The sequence below is a fragment of the Cupressus sempervirens genome, chromosome 6 (assembly GCF_028749045.1).
Source record: "Cupressus sempervirens isolate cs-2001-9-10 chromosome 6, ASM2874904v1, whole genome shotgun sequence".
Taxonomy (NCBI): domain Eukaryota; kingdom Viridiplantae; phylum Streptophyta; class Pinopsida; order Cupressales; family Cupressaceae; genus Cupressus; species Cupressus sempervirens.
The window spans coordinates 283,008,908-283,029,035 of record NC_143123.1 but is presented as its reverse complement, the minus strand read 5'-3'; the positions used below and the strand labels follow the sequence as shown (position 1 = coordinate 283,029,035).

Genomic DNA, 20,128 nt, shown 5'->3' with positions numbered 1-20,128 from the left:
AAATGTTTCATTTTCTACAAAAAAAAATAATTTTACATCACATTTTTTTGCTCTTATTTCCCCAATGATGTTTGCTGGTATGATTTGAAACATCTAATAGTTATTCTAAATCAATTCAAGGGCAATCAGTCTTTTGCACAATTGCTTTACATATATCGAACACTCAAAACTGCTGATGTGCTTTGCTAAATTCCAAACGTACTATTGTTTAAAACACCCAAACTGCAAGTAAGAGAAGAAAACGTAGTGTTTTTAAAACACTACAAATAAATAACTGCCCCAGTTTTATTCTGATTTCTCCATCTAGGACACATCCTCAATAATTAACCTAGCATCTAATCTCATAATTCATGGATCTTATCCAGCCACAAAGGAACTATAGTTAGCTTACAGTCAGAAAATCTATTATTGTAATGAACTCACATCCCAAATGTGCATATTAATCACAATTCTTGCATTATTATCAAATAGATATCCCGCCTGACTAGACTCTCGAACTCTACAATTACTCTGCTCTTGCACAATAAAAAAGGATGACTATATTCTTCAAAGCTTGTGTAAATGTTCCTAATCAATTCAATCTGACATCAGACTCCATAGAGCAGTTTGAAAAAGAATAAAGTAGCATATGCTTCCTGCAAAAATCAAGATGGCCTACTTTCCAGAAAAAATTCCTTGTATGCTTAGAACAGGTAATCTCAGGGCTTTAATGCCAATGCCAATCCAATCTTGGGAGACTTATCAAGGGCCTTAGTGTCAAACTCTCCAGAAAGATTTAACACAGATTTGGGCATGAACTGATGCTGTAGTAGTGCACCAAGCTTCCCATGGTTGTTAAGTCGTGTTTTCACGGTTGTGATAGGGTCAAGAGCGTAGGAGCTACCGACCGTGAAAGTGTTTTTGTTTTCCGAAAAGCTGCGTGAAATCTCAGCAGCAACAGATGTGTTCGCAAGAGGATTGACTGCATGCAGATATGATGCTTTCAAGGTGTCACCCTTGTCAGCCCTTATAAACAAAACAGCACAACCAGTGTAAGTTTCAACTGAAAAATCTCACATATATGTCATTCACACCATTGCACGTACATGCTTCATATTAAATTCATATTGAAGAACGGAGTTAATTAAGAATATCAAGATACATACAATATGATAGCAACACTGAATTCAGGTTTTGCAATGCCTATGCCCGCATTGTACTTTGTGAATAAGCCTGAAGCAGTATCATATCCTACTTCACCGCCAACGGTAAAAACCTCGCTTCCAATTGCCCCAGAAAAGTCAATTAGTGGCTTGGGAGTCAAACCAATGCTTGAGCTGAAGCCTGCATGTTCATGCAAATATTGCATGTCTAACTGGACAAGAAAAACAGAAGGAATAACCAAGAAATACGTAGATCAGTAGAGAATGATCCCATACAAAACCAAACTCGACATTTTGTGAATTAGCAAAGCAAATTGACCAGTACACTCAATAAAACTAAAGAATAAATGCCTAATAGCTTTCAAAAAAAATTAGTGAATGCCTTGTGCTGGCACATTATAACACAGCATTGACATGATAAGAACCTAGATACTTCACGACCCAATTATAGCAACAATCTTCCTGAGGATGCCCCACACAAATCTGGTTAATTTAACTCTACAAAGATTGATAAGCAGAAATCAGAAAATAAACCAATGTTAATCCAAACCCTTTTACTTACCTTTCCAGATTTCTCATCTGGAAATTTGAAGCTAAGAACAGTCCTTGTACGAGGTATGATTTCATCGACAGTGATTTTAGTTGAGATCTGTCACTTAAAAGTTCAGATCTATTCTTAGAAACACTCCAGGTAAAATTAACAGCATGAGCATAACTGAGAACCAGAAGAGCAAACTTAACAAGAAATATTAGAATAAAGCTATTAAACACTTTAGTCATAATTCCTATTACACACATTGGAATTTGTGTCGACTTTTAAATCGATAGTGGAATTCTGGTACTTGTACTGTGTGTTGATATCACCAGAGAAAAAACCCCCTCTATTCACACCAGTGGATGTAAAAGCCTGTCCAGTCATACAATCGAGTATCAGCAAGTGAAGATAAAAATAACTGCAAATGATCATCAATTAACAAATGTGGCACAACATTAAGAACTGCAAATGATCATCAATTAACGAACGTGACACAACATTAAGAAATCATTATTCCCTTGTCTTCTACCCATTTAAACTAGAATATAAAACAATCAAAAAAACATTATTAAAAAATAATTAGGGTTGGCGGTGTAACACTGAACCAGAAAAAATGTAGTCTCAAAAACGATTTGAACACCATACATAGCATATGCATACATTTATTCACCAACTTACGTCACACTCCAAGATATGGTCAGTACCTGAGTGTTCCTGTTGTCACCTCAAGTGACGTTTTAAAAAAGTAATTACTAACCTAGTATAAGCTTTGTTGTACAAGGCAACAAAAAGATTCCTCTTCTATTTGTATGGATTTAACATTTATAATGTAGATTGCCCTCTCCAACAGGTATATTAAATGCAAAAGAATAAGCTTATAATATTTTTAAATATAACTGACAATCAAACTTCAGACCAGTAGCATTACATGCCCCACAATCCTAAATCTAAAATCTGATTGCCACTTACCCTCGTGCCAAACCAAGTTTTCAAGTGTCACCTTACATTGGAACTAAAAATAAATTGAGTATAACTGTGCTTTACTTCCATGCTCATTTGCACACTCAATTTTCAGCTTCTCGCGTAGAAAAGCAACACAGTAGATCACATTGGAACTAAAAATAAATTGAGTATAACTGTGCTTTACTTCCATGCTCATTTGCACACTCAATTTTCAGCTTCTCGCATAGAAAAGCAACACAGTAGATCATTTTTTAAAACGACTGTGAATTGAAGGGACATTGTCGAGATTGCGGAGAGAGAACCTCTTCTTGCATAGATAAGTGGATCATTTTCTTAAAACCATTGTGAATTGAAGGGATTTTGTCTAGACAGTGGAGGGAGAACCTCTTCAACAAGGCCAACAGCAAGAAAAAGGGGAACCATGGGAACATCAAAAAATAGGAAGGGAAGGCTTGAGAGTATATACAATTTTTATTTCAAGGGAGAACTGGAGGGCGGATAAAGTAGGTGTGGTGACCACATACAGAAAAAATCCTCCTTTATTGGCATCCCGTTGGGCACATAGCATGTGATTAGCAAGATTTGTCATAACCTCCTTTAAATTAAATAATAAATATAATATTCCTCTCCTCGTGTAATAATTCATCTCCTCCATATGACAGGTATGGAAAAAGTATTACGATAATAGATAAGCTTCTATTAGAGTATTAAAGTATTTTCTTATTAATTAAATCATATTGATATTGATTTAGTTTACTTATTATCTCTAGTTTACTTAAAGCTAAACTTTGGGCATATGATAATTAATTTTTTTATTAATTAATATCATGCAACCTAGATTTTATCTTTTAGTGTTTTGATCTCCTTTATAAGGATTGATATTTTTGTAATAATTCATTCATTCATTACAATTTGCAATTCTTTTTCACACATCAAGAATTTTCATCTTCTGTGGATCTGGGAATTTCAGTCTCTATAGCATTTGCTTCTCTCTTTCTATTGCAAGTGATTATTGGAAGCTGTGGGGTTGATCCTTCATCAATTTCAACATGGTATCAGACCTTCAGATCTTCATGCCCATGTTCTATTTATGAGAGGTTTGGCTTGGCTTTCGTATCTGTGTTTTTTATTTCAGAGGGTTTCATTTTTCAGAGGTTTTTTGTATTGGATCTGGGGGATCACTTCTTTTCGGTGCATTTTGAGCCCGTGCAGACCTCCCGTCAACTTCATAGCACCCAAAAACCCCTATTTCCATATAAAAATTGTCCAATTTGGACATAGTTGACTAGTACGGCAAAAAAAATTGTCCACAAATTTGGGCACACTTCCCGAGGCAACAATTTATTTTTTGTAAAAAAATTAATCACATATTTTAAAAAGTTCTTAATTAAAAAAAGGTGCCTTCTTTTTATAAAAAAAATATGTGATGTTGCATCATCAAGGTATGGTGACATCAGCAAGTACTAACAAATCTGCAAATTTTTTGACGTCATCAATACTTGGGAGTAGGTGCTGACATCAACATTTTTTAGCCAAAATTTAACGGCCTTCAAACTATCATTTCTTTAATTTGTTTTGTAATAGAGACCTATTGATAATTTTTTGGCCATATTTTTGTCATATGAAGGTATTTTTTGACAAATATTGTATCATCAGAAAGCTCTTTCCAAGTCGGTTGTGATGGTGCAGGTTATTTGGACTTTTGATGTTGTTTGGTTTCTTGTTTATACAATCAAAGTTAGGAGTTCAAATTTGCACTCTAAGAGACATCTTGAGCATCTGATCTCTAATTTGAGAATTCTTTATATCGTTGGAAAGGTCTTTTAGATCTCTTTCTAGTGATGCTGGTAGTTTTTCCAAATTCTGCTCCAGGCACATTCTATTTAGTTTTTTAAAAGTTTTGCATTCTGGTGGATATCTTAGCTGTTTCAGGTCCAAGGATCAATTTTGTTGCTTCAAATGATTCGTCATGGGTTGTATTATCTATTGTATTAGCCTTATGTCTCTTCTGGTCTTTGTAGACATCATTTGTATGCATTCTTGCAAACGCATTGCAATAAAGTGTCATATTCCATTTGCATTTTCATTTCAGTTGTTTTGCCTTATAATTATAGTGTCATCTAAGGAAACTCATGCAGATTACTGTATTCTTGGGATTCACCATATCTAGTGCATTATTGTACATGCACTACTTTGATTAAAGTGTCATGGGGGATTGATGTTTTGCCTTTGTTTGTCATCTTCCTTTCTCCAGTGAGTTATTCCTTTTGTGACATTAGCCTCATGACATGTCTGAGATTGATCACCTCAATATGCACGTGTTCTTTTGTGCATCTTGATCGTGGTTCCTTGACATTAGGCTCTTTTGGCCCTTTTTTCCAATTGTATATCACCTCACCCTTGTTTGCATTAGGGGGGATTCTTTTGTTGTTTCTTGTGCTTCATTGGTTCGATGGAGTGAGCTATGTATTCAGTATTTGTTCCTATGTACTAGGCGGATGCAATGGCTGGGTAGCTATGCATTTCGGTGAGATGGATCATCTACCATATAGACACTCTTCTTTTCATTCCTACTTTAGTTGCAGCCTTCCATGTTTGATTGATCATCTCTTCGGGCTATGGTGTTTTATGCCATCTATATCTTCAAGTTCAGTAGTTTGCCTTTGTGTGCCTCCTCATTTGAGTAGTGTCTTCTGAGAGCACTCATGAAGATTATAGTCTTCTCTACCTAGTCAGGTTCTATTGCAGTGGAGGTTCTTGACATCAACAATTACTTTTGACACACCTTTGCAGCTTCTACATGATCATCCTTTTGTTCCTATCTTCTGGGACATTCCTTAATTTGGAGGTTTCTTCATTCCTTCACTAGTTATTTCCATCTCTTCTTGGAGTAGGGTTTTTCTCATGTGGTTTTCTCTATTTCTCCTCTTTACAAAGATTTGGTTGTGTTTGAGTATTTCATCTGACTTTGTTGTCGGGATCCAAATCTACTTTTAGTAATGGTTTCTAGGTTTTGGCTACTTCCTAAGTTTACCTTAAGGGGGGGGTTTAGAGTAATAAAGTATTTTCTTATTAATTATATCATATTCTTTCCATCTCTTCTTGGAGTAGAGTTTTTCTCATGTGGTTTTATCTAATTCTCCTCTTTACGAAGATTTGGTTGTGCTTGGGTACCTCATCTGACTTTGTTGTTGGTATCCAAATCTACTTTCAGTAATAGTTTCTAGGTTTTTAGCTACTCCCTAAGTTTATCTTAAAGGGGGTGTTAGAGTAATAAAGTATTTTCTTATTAATTATATCATATTGAATTAATTATTAAGATACTTATTATCTCTAGTTTACTTAAGCTAAACTTTGGGCATATAATAATTAATTATTTTATTAATTAATATCATGCAACCTACGTTTTACCTTTTAGGGTTTTGTTCTCCTTTATAAGGATTGATCTCTTTGTAATAATTCATTTATTCAGCAAATTTTTTTTGCACATCAAGAATGTTTCATTTTTAATGGATTTGGAAATTCCAGCTTCCATAGCTTTTGCTTCTCTCTTTTTATGACAGGTGTTTGCATGCAAGTGATTATTGGGAGTTTGGTGGATCCTTCATCAATTTCAACAACTCCTATTGTTAGTTAATTAATGGTTATCTATTTATGATCTATTGTAAATATTAGACTATTTCTAATATTACGTAGTCTGTAGTTATTTGTTAGCTTTCTTTTAGCTAGAATAGAATTTTCTATTCTTTACAATTGTCTCCTAAGGAAACATCGCTTTATTCTTTTGTGTATATAGACCTCTCGGTCTCTGTTAATAATAAGCAAGTATTAACTAATTACTTCGTAATATAGTATCAGAGCCACTTCTTTGAATTTTTTTCAAAAAATATTATAATTTCTTGTTCGAAATTATCAGAGAAATATTTTTTGAAATTATTTTCTGTGATATCTACTTCTTATGGCCATTTTTCTGCAATTGCTGTCTATTTTTCTGCACATTTCCGCCTTTTTTTTGCAGTAGGATCGTTTTTGTTCAAAACCCTAATTTTTTGTACCGGATCAAAAAATGTTTTAAAGATTCTTGGTGGGTTTTTCGAGACCTCAGCTAGGTTGTCATCCGATTTTTCTAGGTGCCTCAATTTTCAAGCCAACAAATCCAAAAACTAAACATATTCTTTTCGGGTTTTTTGAGCTCTCTTCAGGGTATCCCTTCAAATTTTCTAGGTCTTCCATTCTTTTGCCTTGAAGTACGTTCCTTCACAAATTTTCACGCTTTTTCATTGAAAAATGCGCTATGGCATCTTTGACTAATATTTTGCTCGAGAGCAATTTGAAATTCAATGGTCAGAATTATAGCACATGGAAGTAACGGATAATAGCAATTTTTGAATATCGGAATACTCATCAGATTGTTCTGGGTGTTACACAACGTCTGATTGCCCCTAGTACTAATCAAGATACATGGGATTTGAATAATCGGGAGGCAGTGATGCTTCTCAAATTATTCGTAGTTGATGATCAGTTCTCTCAAGTTTCATCCAACAAGACAGCTGCCGAGATATGGGCACATCTCAAGAATCTTCGTGAGACTTCTGACGAAAGTAGAGCGCTCTTTTTTAACACTGTTTTCTATTATCATGGATGAGCGAACATCGCTCCAGGCTCACCTATATAGGATTCAAAAAATTCGTGATCAATTGCTTTACAAGATGGAGGAAGAGGACATTGTGGTCATCACTCTTTGGAGTTTACCTAAGTCCTATGAGCATTTTATTGAGACTCTCAACATCACTTCTTCTGGTGTTGATATGAAATTCACAAATATCTGTACACTCTTGCTTCAGCAAGATCAATGGAAACAATAGTTCGGTAGTAGCTCCACCTCCACCTCCACAGAGCAAGCCTTTGCTGCTAAATCCTTTCAGAAGGATAAAGACAAGTCTCAGTACTCTTCTCAAGAAAAGTCTTCTGCTCCAACTTCATAAGGCTCCCGGAAGAACATTCAATGCAACTATTGCCACAAGTTTGGTCCCATTAAGGATGAATGTTGGAAATGATTAGTTGTCCAGTCTAAGCAATCAGATTTGCAGCCCAAAGCGAACAGTATAGAGCACACTGAGCAAACAGAATCTACCTTTTACACCTTCATGGCTAAAAGATCTGCAGATCATGTGAAATCGTCTGCCTCGTACATTGATTCAGGTGCCTCTCGTCATTTCACCCACTGTAGAAACTGGTTCACTGAATACTAGCCTTAGTTAGATTCTGTTATTTTTTGTGGTGGAGAAGAGTACACTGTTGTCAGTAAAGGCAACATTCAGATTCAATTTGCTAGGAGGAATCTCATTTTCCTCGATGTGAACTACGTTCCAAGGATGGAGTTAAATCGACTCTCAATCAGTTGCTCCAACATTCTCCATGGTTAGATGTCACCTTCAGTTCACATCAATGTACCATCACTAATAGGGTAACTCGGTCTATTGTTGTAATGGGTCTTGAGGATCATGGGACATACTGTTGAGATGGGTGTTGCACACATTGCATAATATTGTTATTTTATTATTTTATTTTATTATGTAATGTTGTGCCTAGATGGACGTGCAACATGTAAAGATTCCCATAGAATATTCTTGATGAGTTGTATTGTAACATTGTGATATTTTATGTAATTATTTAATATTGGGAGAAAAGAATTAAATGCCCAATATTAAATGTGGGGTCAGTGGGTTAGGTAGCACATGGTTTATGTAATACCACTTAGTGTTTTTGTGGAACTTGCTACTATATAAGCAACCACAAGGGTAGTTGTTGTAGTGAGAGAGAGAGAGAGTGATAAGGAGAAGACAAAAGGCAAGAGTCGAGCGGGACAAGGTTTGACAAGTTAGCCAAGGGAGCATTTGTGAAGGTTGGAAGCATGGCATGGGATGTGTGGATTCATGCTTGTTCACATAATTTGCTCGGTTGTGGCTATGGCCATGAAGGCTTCCATGGTTGTATGGCAATGGTATTTTTTGCTGAATAATACATGGTGATGGATGCTTTTGGAGGCTGAGTTTTTCCCTCAATGAGGGTTTCCCAGGGTATATCTTGTGTCACAATTTTGTGGGTATGTTGTCTATTCTCTTGCATGTGGATTTTAATTCCGTGTTTATTTTAGATCTATTATGGGTTATGTGGAAACGGTTATATTTTTTGTTGCCAAGTTTCCTTACAAGTGGTATCAGAGCTATGGTTTTATTATTGTAACCCTAGATTGAATCCATGGGAATGCATGAGAGGATAAAAGGAAAGGGCAAGATATATGAATGATTTATTGCAGATCTGAGGGTTTTGAGTTTGTTGTTATGATGGGATGTTAAAATATTTGGGCATGTGAAATTGTTGGACAAAAAATTTTTTTGGATGTTTCATTTAAATGAGGGTTTTGGGGGGTAGCTTGCAAAAATGACCTCCTAGGTAAAAACAGACCTCACCATTGGATCTGGGTCGACATTTTCATAAATTTTGATATATAATATGCCCTAGTTTGGCCATGTTTAGAGGAAATGAAAGAGTTTTTTGGTTTCAGCTCATGATGGCCGTCAAATTTAATCCCGTCGAAATTTTCATCACTGAAAAAAAATTTAAAAAAATAAAAAATCGTACTGAAAATGGTAAAAAGATTGTCTTAGTAAAATGGCCATAACTTTCTCTCAGAATATCGGATTTCAGAGATCTTACAAGCGTTGGAAAGCTAATTCAGAGCACTACAACATGGCATAGGTTTGGTTTTGTAATTTTGAGATTTTGTCAGGTTCTAAGAGCCCTAAAGTCAGATGTTGTTTATTTTGAGCACGAATTGGGGCATAACTTGGGCATACGGAGTCGGATTTTGGACTTCGAGTAGTCAACGGAAAACTCTTGAAGAGCTCTACACATTGGTTCAGATTTGGTGCAAATTTGGCATGATTTATTTGTTGATATATTGATCTGAACAGTTTATAGGTATATTTTGACTATGGTAGCATTGTGAGTTTATGGCATTGGAGATTTAAGATTTGATGTCATTGTATACTCAGTTCATATTTCAGTTTGGTCTCGTGATGATATGGTTATCAGTGTTTGATTTGAATATGGATGATGACTTATTGGGTCTACAAGTTATGCAGTGTTGTAAGCGGTCTATACTTACAAGTTGCATTTATGGCTTGGTTATGGGTTGTCTTTGCCCATTGATGTTTCATTATTGATGCATATTCAGATTGGTGGCTTGGATTTGGGTTGTCTATGCCTTAAGTCACATGATTTTATCTTCATGTTGAAGGGATGAAATGTTGTTACCAGATACAGTCATGGTGGAGGATTGTGGTTGACTATTTTATGCTGACAGGTTTGACATATTGAGAGTCAGATGCTCGGTTCATGGATGTGATCATGGTGCCATAGATTTTGGCATGACATGATTGGATATATAGGTACATCCTTGATGTTCATTAGCTTGGATTTCTGATTCAGTTATGGTGGTATATCTTCTTGGTTTGAGGATCATGGTTATTTGGTTTTCTTTTGAGGAGCTCATGATGTGCACTTTGAGTTCTTTGATAGTTTGATGCCTTGGTTGATTCTCATGGTTAGAGGATAGTTTTTTTATCATGATGTCATGGATAGCTTGGATACACGGTTTAGTGGGAACTTGTGACATTGATGGGGTGACAGTGCAGGATTAGTTCCTGGTTTGGTTTATATCTTCTTGGTTTGGAGAGGATGGATTTTATGATGCCATAGGTGACTTGGTACCACAGTTGAGTGGGAGTTGTTGGCATTGATATATTTATTGAGTGTTTGCAGATGTTGGAGGTTTGTCTTAGATCCTGTTGCTGCAGAAGCGTCTTTGACATTTGCATGGTGCACTTGTTATCTTCATGGTGTTTGAAGATGGTTAGATCTTGAGGACTCATGGAGTTCTTGGTTATCTTCATGGTGTGTGGAGATGGTTCTTCCTAGTATGTGGAGATGGTTTTCTTCATGGTGTATGGAGATGGTTGCATCTTGAGGACTCACAAGGTTCTTGGCAAAGGTGTGGTTTATGCTTTTATTTGTCATGTTATTCTTAGTATGAGGATGGTTTCATTATTATGTCATGGTATACTCTTGATACACGTTTAGAGTTGTGACATGTTACGGTGTGTTCATATGGAGCATGTTATCTCTTTGGTTGAGATGGTAAGATCATGTTGTCATGTTTATGTTCCTGAGGCCATGGTTGGAACTTTGACATTGATTTTGGTTTAGTTTCTTGGTATTGAGTACACTGATCATAAGTTGGATACTTCATGATATTGCTATGTTGCATTTGGAGTTGGCATGGATTGATTGGTTACAGGTGCTCATGGATACTTAGAGACAGTGGTGATGCTGATTTCTCTTGGATTAGAGAAGTATTTGTTGGGACGATTGATGGTTTCAGCAGGAAATCTTAGGGGCAGTCACCTGATATGGACTTGAGAGGAGATTGTTCTTAGATGAGTCTTGGTTGGAGACTTGGGTATCTTGATGAGCATTCTCATTCCCCACTCTTGGTCTACTTGGCGGTTTGCTACTTGAGAGGTATAGCCCATTATTTTCTTTCAGTTGCATTATATTTATGCTTATCTTTCATGGATATGGATCTTGAGCTATGGTACATGAGTTAATTCTAGAGGGTTCATTTGAGAGATGGTTAAGCATTGGTTATCTCCATGTGCATATGTTGTTATGTTGGTTGAGTTTGGGAGATGGTTTTATATTGGGCATATTCCTTGATTTAGGAATGGTTTATGAGTTTGATCTTCTTGTGAGAGGCTTACATCCATGATTAGTTATATGGAATGGTTTGGTTGTTGTTGAGGCTTCTTGTTGGGGTTTTATGGAGGAGATCATACTTGCACAGTTTACATCTAGAGGTGTGTGTAGAAGGACATGATACAGGTTATGATTTGCATGGTTTCTCTGGTCTTGGTTATCTTCCTGGATGTTCAATTTTGCCTACATTGGATTTGAGAATTGGTTAAAGATTGTGATCACTGGTTTGTGCTCATGTATGTCATGTGAGAGATGACATGGTTATTTCTTTCTCTTTCCTTTGTTGGTTGTGGAGAATTTGGGAGACTATTGGAGACTTGTTATGGAGTTTTTTCTTGTAGGATATTGGTTTATGTATTGCGGATGTCCTTGATACTACATGGATTCACTTCTTTGAGATGTGTTGAGTGGATTGGTTATAGATTTGACATTATCTTTTGCAGTGGGAGCTTCTTAGTGTATATGTGGCAGGTATTGTTCTTGAGGCTTATGATTGTAGGTTGCAGATTGGATATGTCAGTGATATGAGATTCACTTGTTATACCTTTGAGGTATGGATAGTTGGATGGGTTTGGCACTTGCTGTGGGTGCTATTTTAGCTATGGATATTTTGACAACTACGGATATATGTGATTACCTTTGGATCAGATTTTTTGTGCTTGGAATTTCAGTTGGTACAAGATTTTATGATTTTCTAATGCGACAGGTTGGGTGGCTTTCTCTTTGGATGGCTTCTATGTATGTTCAATGGGAGTGGCATAATAGGAGGTGAGATCATTCATGTTTGAGATGCTAGATATTTTGATTTTGTTGCGGGTACCAGGATGGAGCACTTGGTGTATTTTGATCCATGATGGTGGATGTGCTGGGAGGGATTGTTCCCTTGTTCATTTATGTGGCTACGGATTGACCCTATGCAATGTATACAACAAGTGGGAAATTGTTGAGATGGGTGTTGCACAAATTGCATAATATTGTTATTTTATTATTTTATTTTATTATGTAATGTTGTGCCTAGATGGACGTGCAACATGTAAAGATTCCCATAGAATATTCTTGATGAGTTGTATTGTAACATTGTGATATTTCATGTAATTATTTAATATTGGGGGAAAAGAATTAAATGCCCAATATTAAATGTGGGGTCAGTGGGTTAGGTAGCACATGGTTTATGTAATACCACTTAGTGTTTTTGTGGAACTTGCTACTATATAAGCAACCACAAGGGTAGTTGTTGTAGTGAGAGAGAGAGAGAGTGATAAGGAGAAGACAAAAGGCAAGAGTCGAGCGGGACAAGGTTTGACAAGTTAGCCAAGGGAGCATTTGTGAAGGTTGGAAGCATGGCATGGGATGTGTGGATTCATGCTTGTTCACATAATTTGCTCGGTTGTGGCTATGGCCATGAAGGCTTCCATGGTTGTATGGCAATGGTATTTTTTGCTGAATAATACATGGTGATGGATGCTTTTGGAGGCTGAGTTTTTCCCTCAATGAGGGTTTCCCAGGGTATATCTTGTGTCACAATTTTGTGGGTATGTTGTCTATTCTCTTGCATGTGGATTTTAATTCCGTGTTTATTTTAGATCTATTATGGGTTATGTGAAAACGGTTATATTCTTTGTTGCCAAGTTTCCTTACACATACTGATTCTGGTGATTCACAGGACTTAGCTATGGCTGCTTGACAATCTTCTATTAGCATACTTTGGCATCAGCGGTATGGGCACTTAAATGTGCATTATCTCTCTCAACTTGCTTGAAAAGAGCTTGTCCTCGGTTTGCCCTCAGCAACTTGGTGTTGTGGATAGATTAACCATTAAAAGAGGGTATTACGATAATAGATAAGCTTCTATTATTAGTTAAATGGTTATCTATTTGTAATCTATTGTATATATTAGAATGTTTCTAATATTAGGTAGTTTGTAGTTATCTATTAGCTTTCTTTAGCTTTCTTTTAGCTAGTTCTATTCTTTACGATAGTTTCCTAAGGAAGCATAGCTTTATTTTTTGTATATATAGACCTCTCAGTCTCTATTAATAAGAAGCAAATATTTAACAATTACTTCATAATAGAAAGTAAACTATTAAAGAGTTCCCCCCATTTTAGTTAGTAGCCTTGGTAGTCTCATTCATTGGATTTCCTTTTTGAATCAATGGCTAAGGATTGTCCTTCCCTTTTAGGAAATCTATATATGGGTGTCCTTCCCTTCTGTAAGGATTTTGGGTTTCGCTAAGTAAAATCTAGTCTCTAATCTATGTTGCTTCAACACCTTGCCTCAAAGTGAGTGCTCAAACATGAACCTGTGTTTCTTGCGCCTATTTACAACCCTCAGGAAAAAGCGTCGTGTATAATACAGTTCTTTAAATGTTATCTATGCATTTGGCTTTGTAGTTGAATCATATGCAAAGGGACTAGACTCCACAATGCTCTCAAAACAGATAGAAGGTTGAACTTTGAATATGAAACTCATATGACCCATGCTTTGGTGCAATGCCTCTTTTCCTTCTGTTTCTCTGAACCTTTTTTCCTCCTATCCCTTTTCACATCAAATTTTAACATACACAGGAACCAGCCGTCTCTAGATTTTATTCAAGTGTTGGCGAAGCTATTAACCTAAGTGTCCAATATTGTTGTGACCGCGGAATAGGCAGTGCTATTACATTTGCAACAATCCTCATAGAACAACACAAACCTAGTTCCTTCTCTCAAAGGGAAGAGAGAAAACTTGTAAAAGTTACAAACTTCGACATTCATAAATCTAGATTATTGAATTCAAATTAGCAATTTGAAATGGTTGTCAAAATTGTGTGGCAAAAGTTACTCGCACTATGAGATTCATATAAATATGGCATTGCTTAAGAACAAGCAATTTGGGAGAAGGGTGGACTATGATGTCCCCTAACTAAAATGAGGCATTAATAATAAATAATAAAATTAAAATAAAAATATATAAAAATAAGTTAATTAATTAATATAATATAGCTAAACTAAATTAATGCAAGGTCAAAAGATATGTAATAAGGAGTTATTAATCCCTCAAAATAAGATATAAAAGGAAGAAGAGTTCATTCAAAAGTGGATACAGAGAAACAAAGAAGGGTAGAGCAAGGAATTAAAGAAGGATTAATAGAAGAAGAAATTAAGTGACTTTCAAAAGGTGAAGAGTTGTGACTCTTCGAAAGAGGGTCAACTATAAATGGTTATGAATCTTGCTAAAAGGAATACATGATGAAGACGTGTGACCTCTCCCTCTCATGGGAAGATAAAAAAATAAAAAGGGGGTAAATCATTTGGGAGGATAATATATTATTCTCAAAGGCAACATTAAAAATAGTTTTAATAACTCACGAGATAGGTGGGTCCTAGAGTGGAATGGGCCATGCTACATCATACAAAGGCAAGGGTTAAGTCGTGCAGAGAAATTGGCCATGCTACAACATACAAAGGAAAGAATCTTGTAGTGGAATGGGATGAGCTACATCATACAACGATAACGGAACAAGGCCCTGCAGTAGAATGGTGCATGCTACAACAGTATAACCTATTAGGCAGATTATATTACACTAACAACAGTCAGTTTGCATATACTTGATCCTTCCTTGGTGATTGCAGGACCTTAATCAAGATTTATCTTGTTAAAAAGCATTTAAATTGGTAAAGTTTATTTCTAACCATCTTACAAATCTTATTTTAATGGAAATTGTGATTCTAAGGCAAAAATTAGGGCAATCCTACAAACAGGACATCACATTAAACTATATTTTTATGCACATATTTAACAGCAAACCTGATTACGCTGAGAGGCGTTCTATACAATGGCAGCACAAATGCCCAGCACGGGAATATGCCAAGATTCTTTGTCAATAAAAAAGAATTGGGAGCAGTTACAAACTTCCAAATTAAATATTAAAAAAGAATTCCCGAAATAATAGCTGGCCGAAATAATAGGAAGCCAAATGGAAGCCGAAATAATAGGCTCGAAAAAGTAGGGCCCGAAAAAGTAGGACCCGAAAAAATAGGGCCCGAAAAAATAGGGGCGAAATAATTTCAATATGATTTTTTTTTTTGTTAAATATAATTTTGCATGCACAATAATGCTTTTTTTTTGTGGGGAGTGGGGGAATTTGAAACAAATTCGTGGAATGTGAAGAGACGTCTGTTGGGAGATATGAGGAGCCTCTCAGAAGTTATAAAACCAAGGCTCCTCATTTCATTTTCATTTTATGTTTTTGCAGGAAGGAAGAGGTGGAGGTTATTGGAGGATTAGATTGGAGTTTTTGAATAGGAGTAAATTGAAGTTTTGGAGTAACATTTTTGCAGGTGAGATTTCAATTTTTTATTTACATTTTCATTTAGATTTAGATGTAGAAGTAAATTGAAATTCAAAATTAGTTATAATATTCTACTTTGATTTATATTTCAATTTTAATTAATTTCATTTAGATTTAGAATTCTGTTCATATGACCGAAATTGAGGCCACTGGAGGACCTGTGCAGAGTTTTTCGTGGAGATAAGCATGTGGGTACTGAATCAAGGCACATTAGGCCTCTTGGAGATGTAATTGCGGTGACTTCCATGGCTTTTTGAATCGAATAGGGCAATCTAAACAATCTCAGATCTGAAATTCTTTTTTTCCTTTTCAGCCAAAGACAGAACAAAGATTGCTTGCAAGAAATTTTGCAGATTTTAAGATTTGATTGCTTATGGCCGACTATTCTTGGTAACTAATATTTCTATTGTATATTCCCGTGCCCAGCACAGGAAGTTTTAATCTATACAATTTATTTTGTGCATTTAGTGCACAAACTAAAGAATGCATATGCAATCAATTTTTTTATCAATCTTTATGATAGCTTTTTTTTTAAAATAGAAAATAGAAATTATTCTTTTATGTATGTAGAAAAAAATTAGAAAGATTTTATGTATGTAAAAAATTAAAAGAATTCTATATACATCTAGATTTATTGAAAAGAATTCTATTTACATCTAGATATTTTGATTGAAATAACCATAATATAAAAACAAAATATAAAATAGAAATGTTAATATATGTATGTAGAAAAAATTAGAAAGATTGCATGCATCTAAAAAAATTCTATTTACATCTAGATTTTTTTAGAATGGAAAAAAATGGATAATAGAAATATCAGTTGCATGTTTGTAGAAATAAATTAGAAAAACATGTATCTAGAAATTAAAAAGATTCTATATGTGTCTAATTTTTAGATTTTACTTTATTCTAAACTAATTATTGATGGATATATATTTTAAAAATATTTATGTAGTTTAAAGTTTAGATTTTAATTAATTTGTATGCAAATAAGAAAAAGAATAAATATTTTATATATATGTAGATTAATTTCTATTTTTAAAATTTACAAGTAAATGAGTACTTTATTCATTTAAAGTAAACAAGTTTTTAAGTAATATATTTTTATTTTAGAAATATATTAATCATAATGTTCATTTATTATTACTTATTTAATATACTTACTCTCAAATCTAAGACAATAGAAATGATATTTTATTAACTTTGAAATAGGGAAGTGTTAAGCAAGTTCGTTTACAAAAATATCAAAAATATATTTGGTCTTTGATCAAATTGGAGTTAATATTAGAAATATAAATATGATCATTAACAATTAAGCTAAATTCAGTTCAAAACAATAATGTTATTTAAATTTAAATAAATTTTTTTGAAAAGAATTCTATTTACATCTACATATTTTGATTGAAATAACCATAATGTAAAAACAAAATATAAAATAGAAATGTTAATATATGTATGTAGAAAAAATTAGAAAGATTGCATGCATCTAAAAAAATTCTATTTACATCTAGATTTTTTTAGAATGGAAAAAAATGGATAATAGAAATATCAGTTGCATGTTTGTAGAAATAAATTAGAAAAACATGTATATAGAAATTAAAAAGATTCTATATGTGTCTAATTTTTAGATTTTACTTTATTCTAAACTATTTATTGATGGATATATATTTTTAAAATATTTATGTAGTTTAAAGTTTAGATTTTAATTAATTTGTATGCAAATAGGAAAAAGAATAAATATTTTATATATATGTAGATTAATTTCTATTTTTAAAATTTACAAGTAAATGAGTACTTTATTCATTTAAAGTAAACAAGTTTTTAAGTAATATATTTTTATTTTAGAAATATATTAATCATAATGTTCATTTATTATTACTTATTTAATATACTTACTCTCAAATCTAAGACAATAGAAATGATATTTTATTAACTTTGAAATAGGGAAGTGTTAAGCAAGTTCGTTTACAAAAATACCAAAAATATATTTGGTCTTTGATCAAATTGGAGTTAATATTAGAAATATAAATATGATCATTAACAATTAAGCTAAATTCAATTCAAAACAATAATATTATTTAAATTTAAATAAAATAAGCCATGTTTACTTTGAAACATCAAACAACTAATTAACTAATACGATAATTAAAATAAATGAATCTATTATGACATAGAAAAATATTTTCGAAGTATAATTTCTTTGTTTTTGAATCAATATGAGTTTTTTTTTCTACTTGAAAAGATAAACCATCCTAATTGTCATCCTTAGTTAACCCTAACAACAACCCCTACCTTAGCCCTAACCCCAACAATGATGTACAATATAACTATAATCCAACATTAAACTATAATTATAGCACTAAAACATATCCCTATTGATATAACGAAAATCTCAGTCCAAACCATAATCTAAACCAAAAACCTACACACTAATATTGGTTATAGTCCTAACCCTAAAATCTAACCCTTAACCATAATGTAAAAAAAAACTCCAAAATATTGATCAAAATCCTAAACCTACCTATATGGATAACCATGATATTAAACTCTAAATCCAGTCCCAAGGTCCTAACCATGGTGTAAACCTATAACCAAACTCTTAAAAAATTTACTAATCCCTGATCCTAATCACATTCCCAACTTTAAACTTGAACCATAAACCATAGTTGTAACCATAATCATAAACTTAAACAAAACCCTAACCCTAAAGGTACAATCATAAAATTAATCATAGCTTAGACCCTAATCCTAGCACAAACCACAATCATGACCAAATATAAATCTTCACCTTACCCCTAATCATAATTTCAATGTTAACCCTAACATTAGTTTCAATCCTACCATGATATGAACCCTAATATAGACTTCACCTTGATCCTCACCCTAATCTTAAGTCTAATTAAACCCTGACTAAAACCTAATCTAAATGATATATCTAACTATAATCCTAACTGTAATTATCATACAACCCAATGCTAACCCTCATGTATATTTAATCCCTAATCTTAACTCTAAATATTCTATAAACTCTAGAATTGACCTTGATTCTAACCATAACCCTAAAATCTAAATTGTAACCATAGCACGAAAGGTGGGGACCCCCGCTACATGGCACAATTCTGGGTCTTGGAGCCTTGCGAAAGCACTACAGAGTGAGGAAATGTCATAAAGGTGACATGTAGTAGCATGATGCAATTTTGGGCTTGAGAGCATTGCAGAAACAATGCAGCTTAAGGAGGCGCTAGAATGGAGACTCATGGAAAGAAGAGGAAAGACATTCATGTCGCTGGCAAAAAACTATGAAAAGAGATAACATGATGTCTTAACCTCCCACAAAAAATGCAAGGTTGATCCCAAGGGGGAATTTGGTTTCCCCAAAAATGAATGATGGTCATCGATGAAGGTCTTCCTCTCAAAATAGACGGCATAGATGCATCGTGAATCCTCACCAATGAAGGATTAAGTCACAACCGTCGATGTAGATTCTCCCCTTAAAAAGGATGACATTGATGCAACGAGGAAACTCCTCCCAATGAAGGATTAAGTCACATTCGTCGATCAAGATTGGCTTTATTTCCAATGGATGACTAAGATGTAGTGAAGAGAGACCTCCCAACAAACGAAGCAGATAGCACAAAAGGTGTGAACCCCCTCCATGTGGCACAATTTTGGGTCTTAAAGACTCATGAAAGCATTGTAGAGTGAGGAAATGTTGGCAAGGCAATGCGTGGTAGCATGATGCAATTTTGGGCTTCAAAGAATTGAAGAAACAATGTAGCATGACGATGCATCAGAATGGAGATGCATGACAGCATCTTGTGCAATTCTAGGCTTTAGAGTGTTTCGAAGACACTAGCATATAAAGAAACGTTAGAATGGGAATGCATGGCAACATCTTGCACTTTTGGGAAGATGGGAAGATAGCTCGCGAAGAAATAAGAGTTATCGAATCTCGCAGCATGAATCAACCTGACCAAGAAAAAATGATCCAGCGTGGTCAATGAAGAAACCGAGCCAACACAAAATGTTAGCCGCCAACTTTAGCGATGTTAACCCTTTGCAAAGAACCTATCCCATTTAAGGTCTCTCAGATTAGACATCAGTGATGGGTTGAATAGGGGGAAAAAATAGCACACAATGCCCTCCTAAATGAAATTCTAAATGTAACATTAATAACCACAGTCCTACTTCTTTCCCTAATCTTATCCATGAGCGTGGGAATATACATATTATTATATAGGGCACCTTATATAATAATAAATATAATCTAAAATCCCAACCCTTACTCCCCTCCTAACTATAACTGTGACCATAAGAAAACTTCTAAATATAACCCT

At 34.4% G+C, this 20,128-nt stretch overlaps 1 protein-coding gene across 1 annotated transcript in view; it reads right to left on the bottom strand.

Annotated features, from left to right (window-relative positions):
* Positions 1–229: 229 nt before the first annotated feature.
* Positions 230–20,128, bottom strand: part of VDAC2 (voltage dependent anion channel 2) — a 41,539-nt gene continuing 21,640 nt past the window's right edge. Inside the window, exons 4-7 of the mRNA XM_089787844.1 lie at positions 1,939–2,049; positions 1,705–1,791; positions 1,146–1,354; positions 230–1,005 (exon numbers count right to left, since the gene is read on the bottom strand). Coding sequence (XP_089643970.1) covers positions 699–1,005; positions 1,146–1,354; positions 1,705–1,791; positions 1,939–2,049 — 714 coding nt within the window. The 3' untranslated portion in view covers positions 230–698. The remainder of the gene's footprint in view (positions 1,006–1,145; positions 1,355–1,704; positions 1,792–1,938; positions 2,050–20,128) is intronic.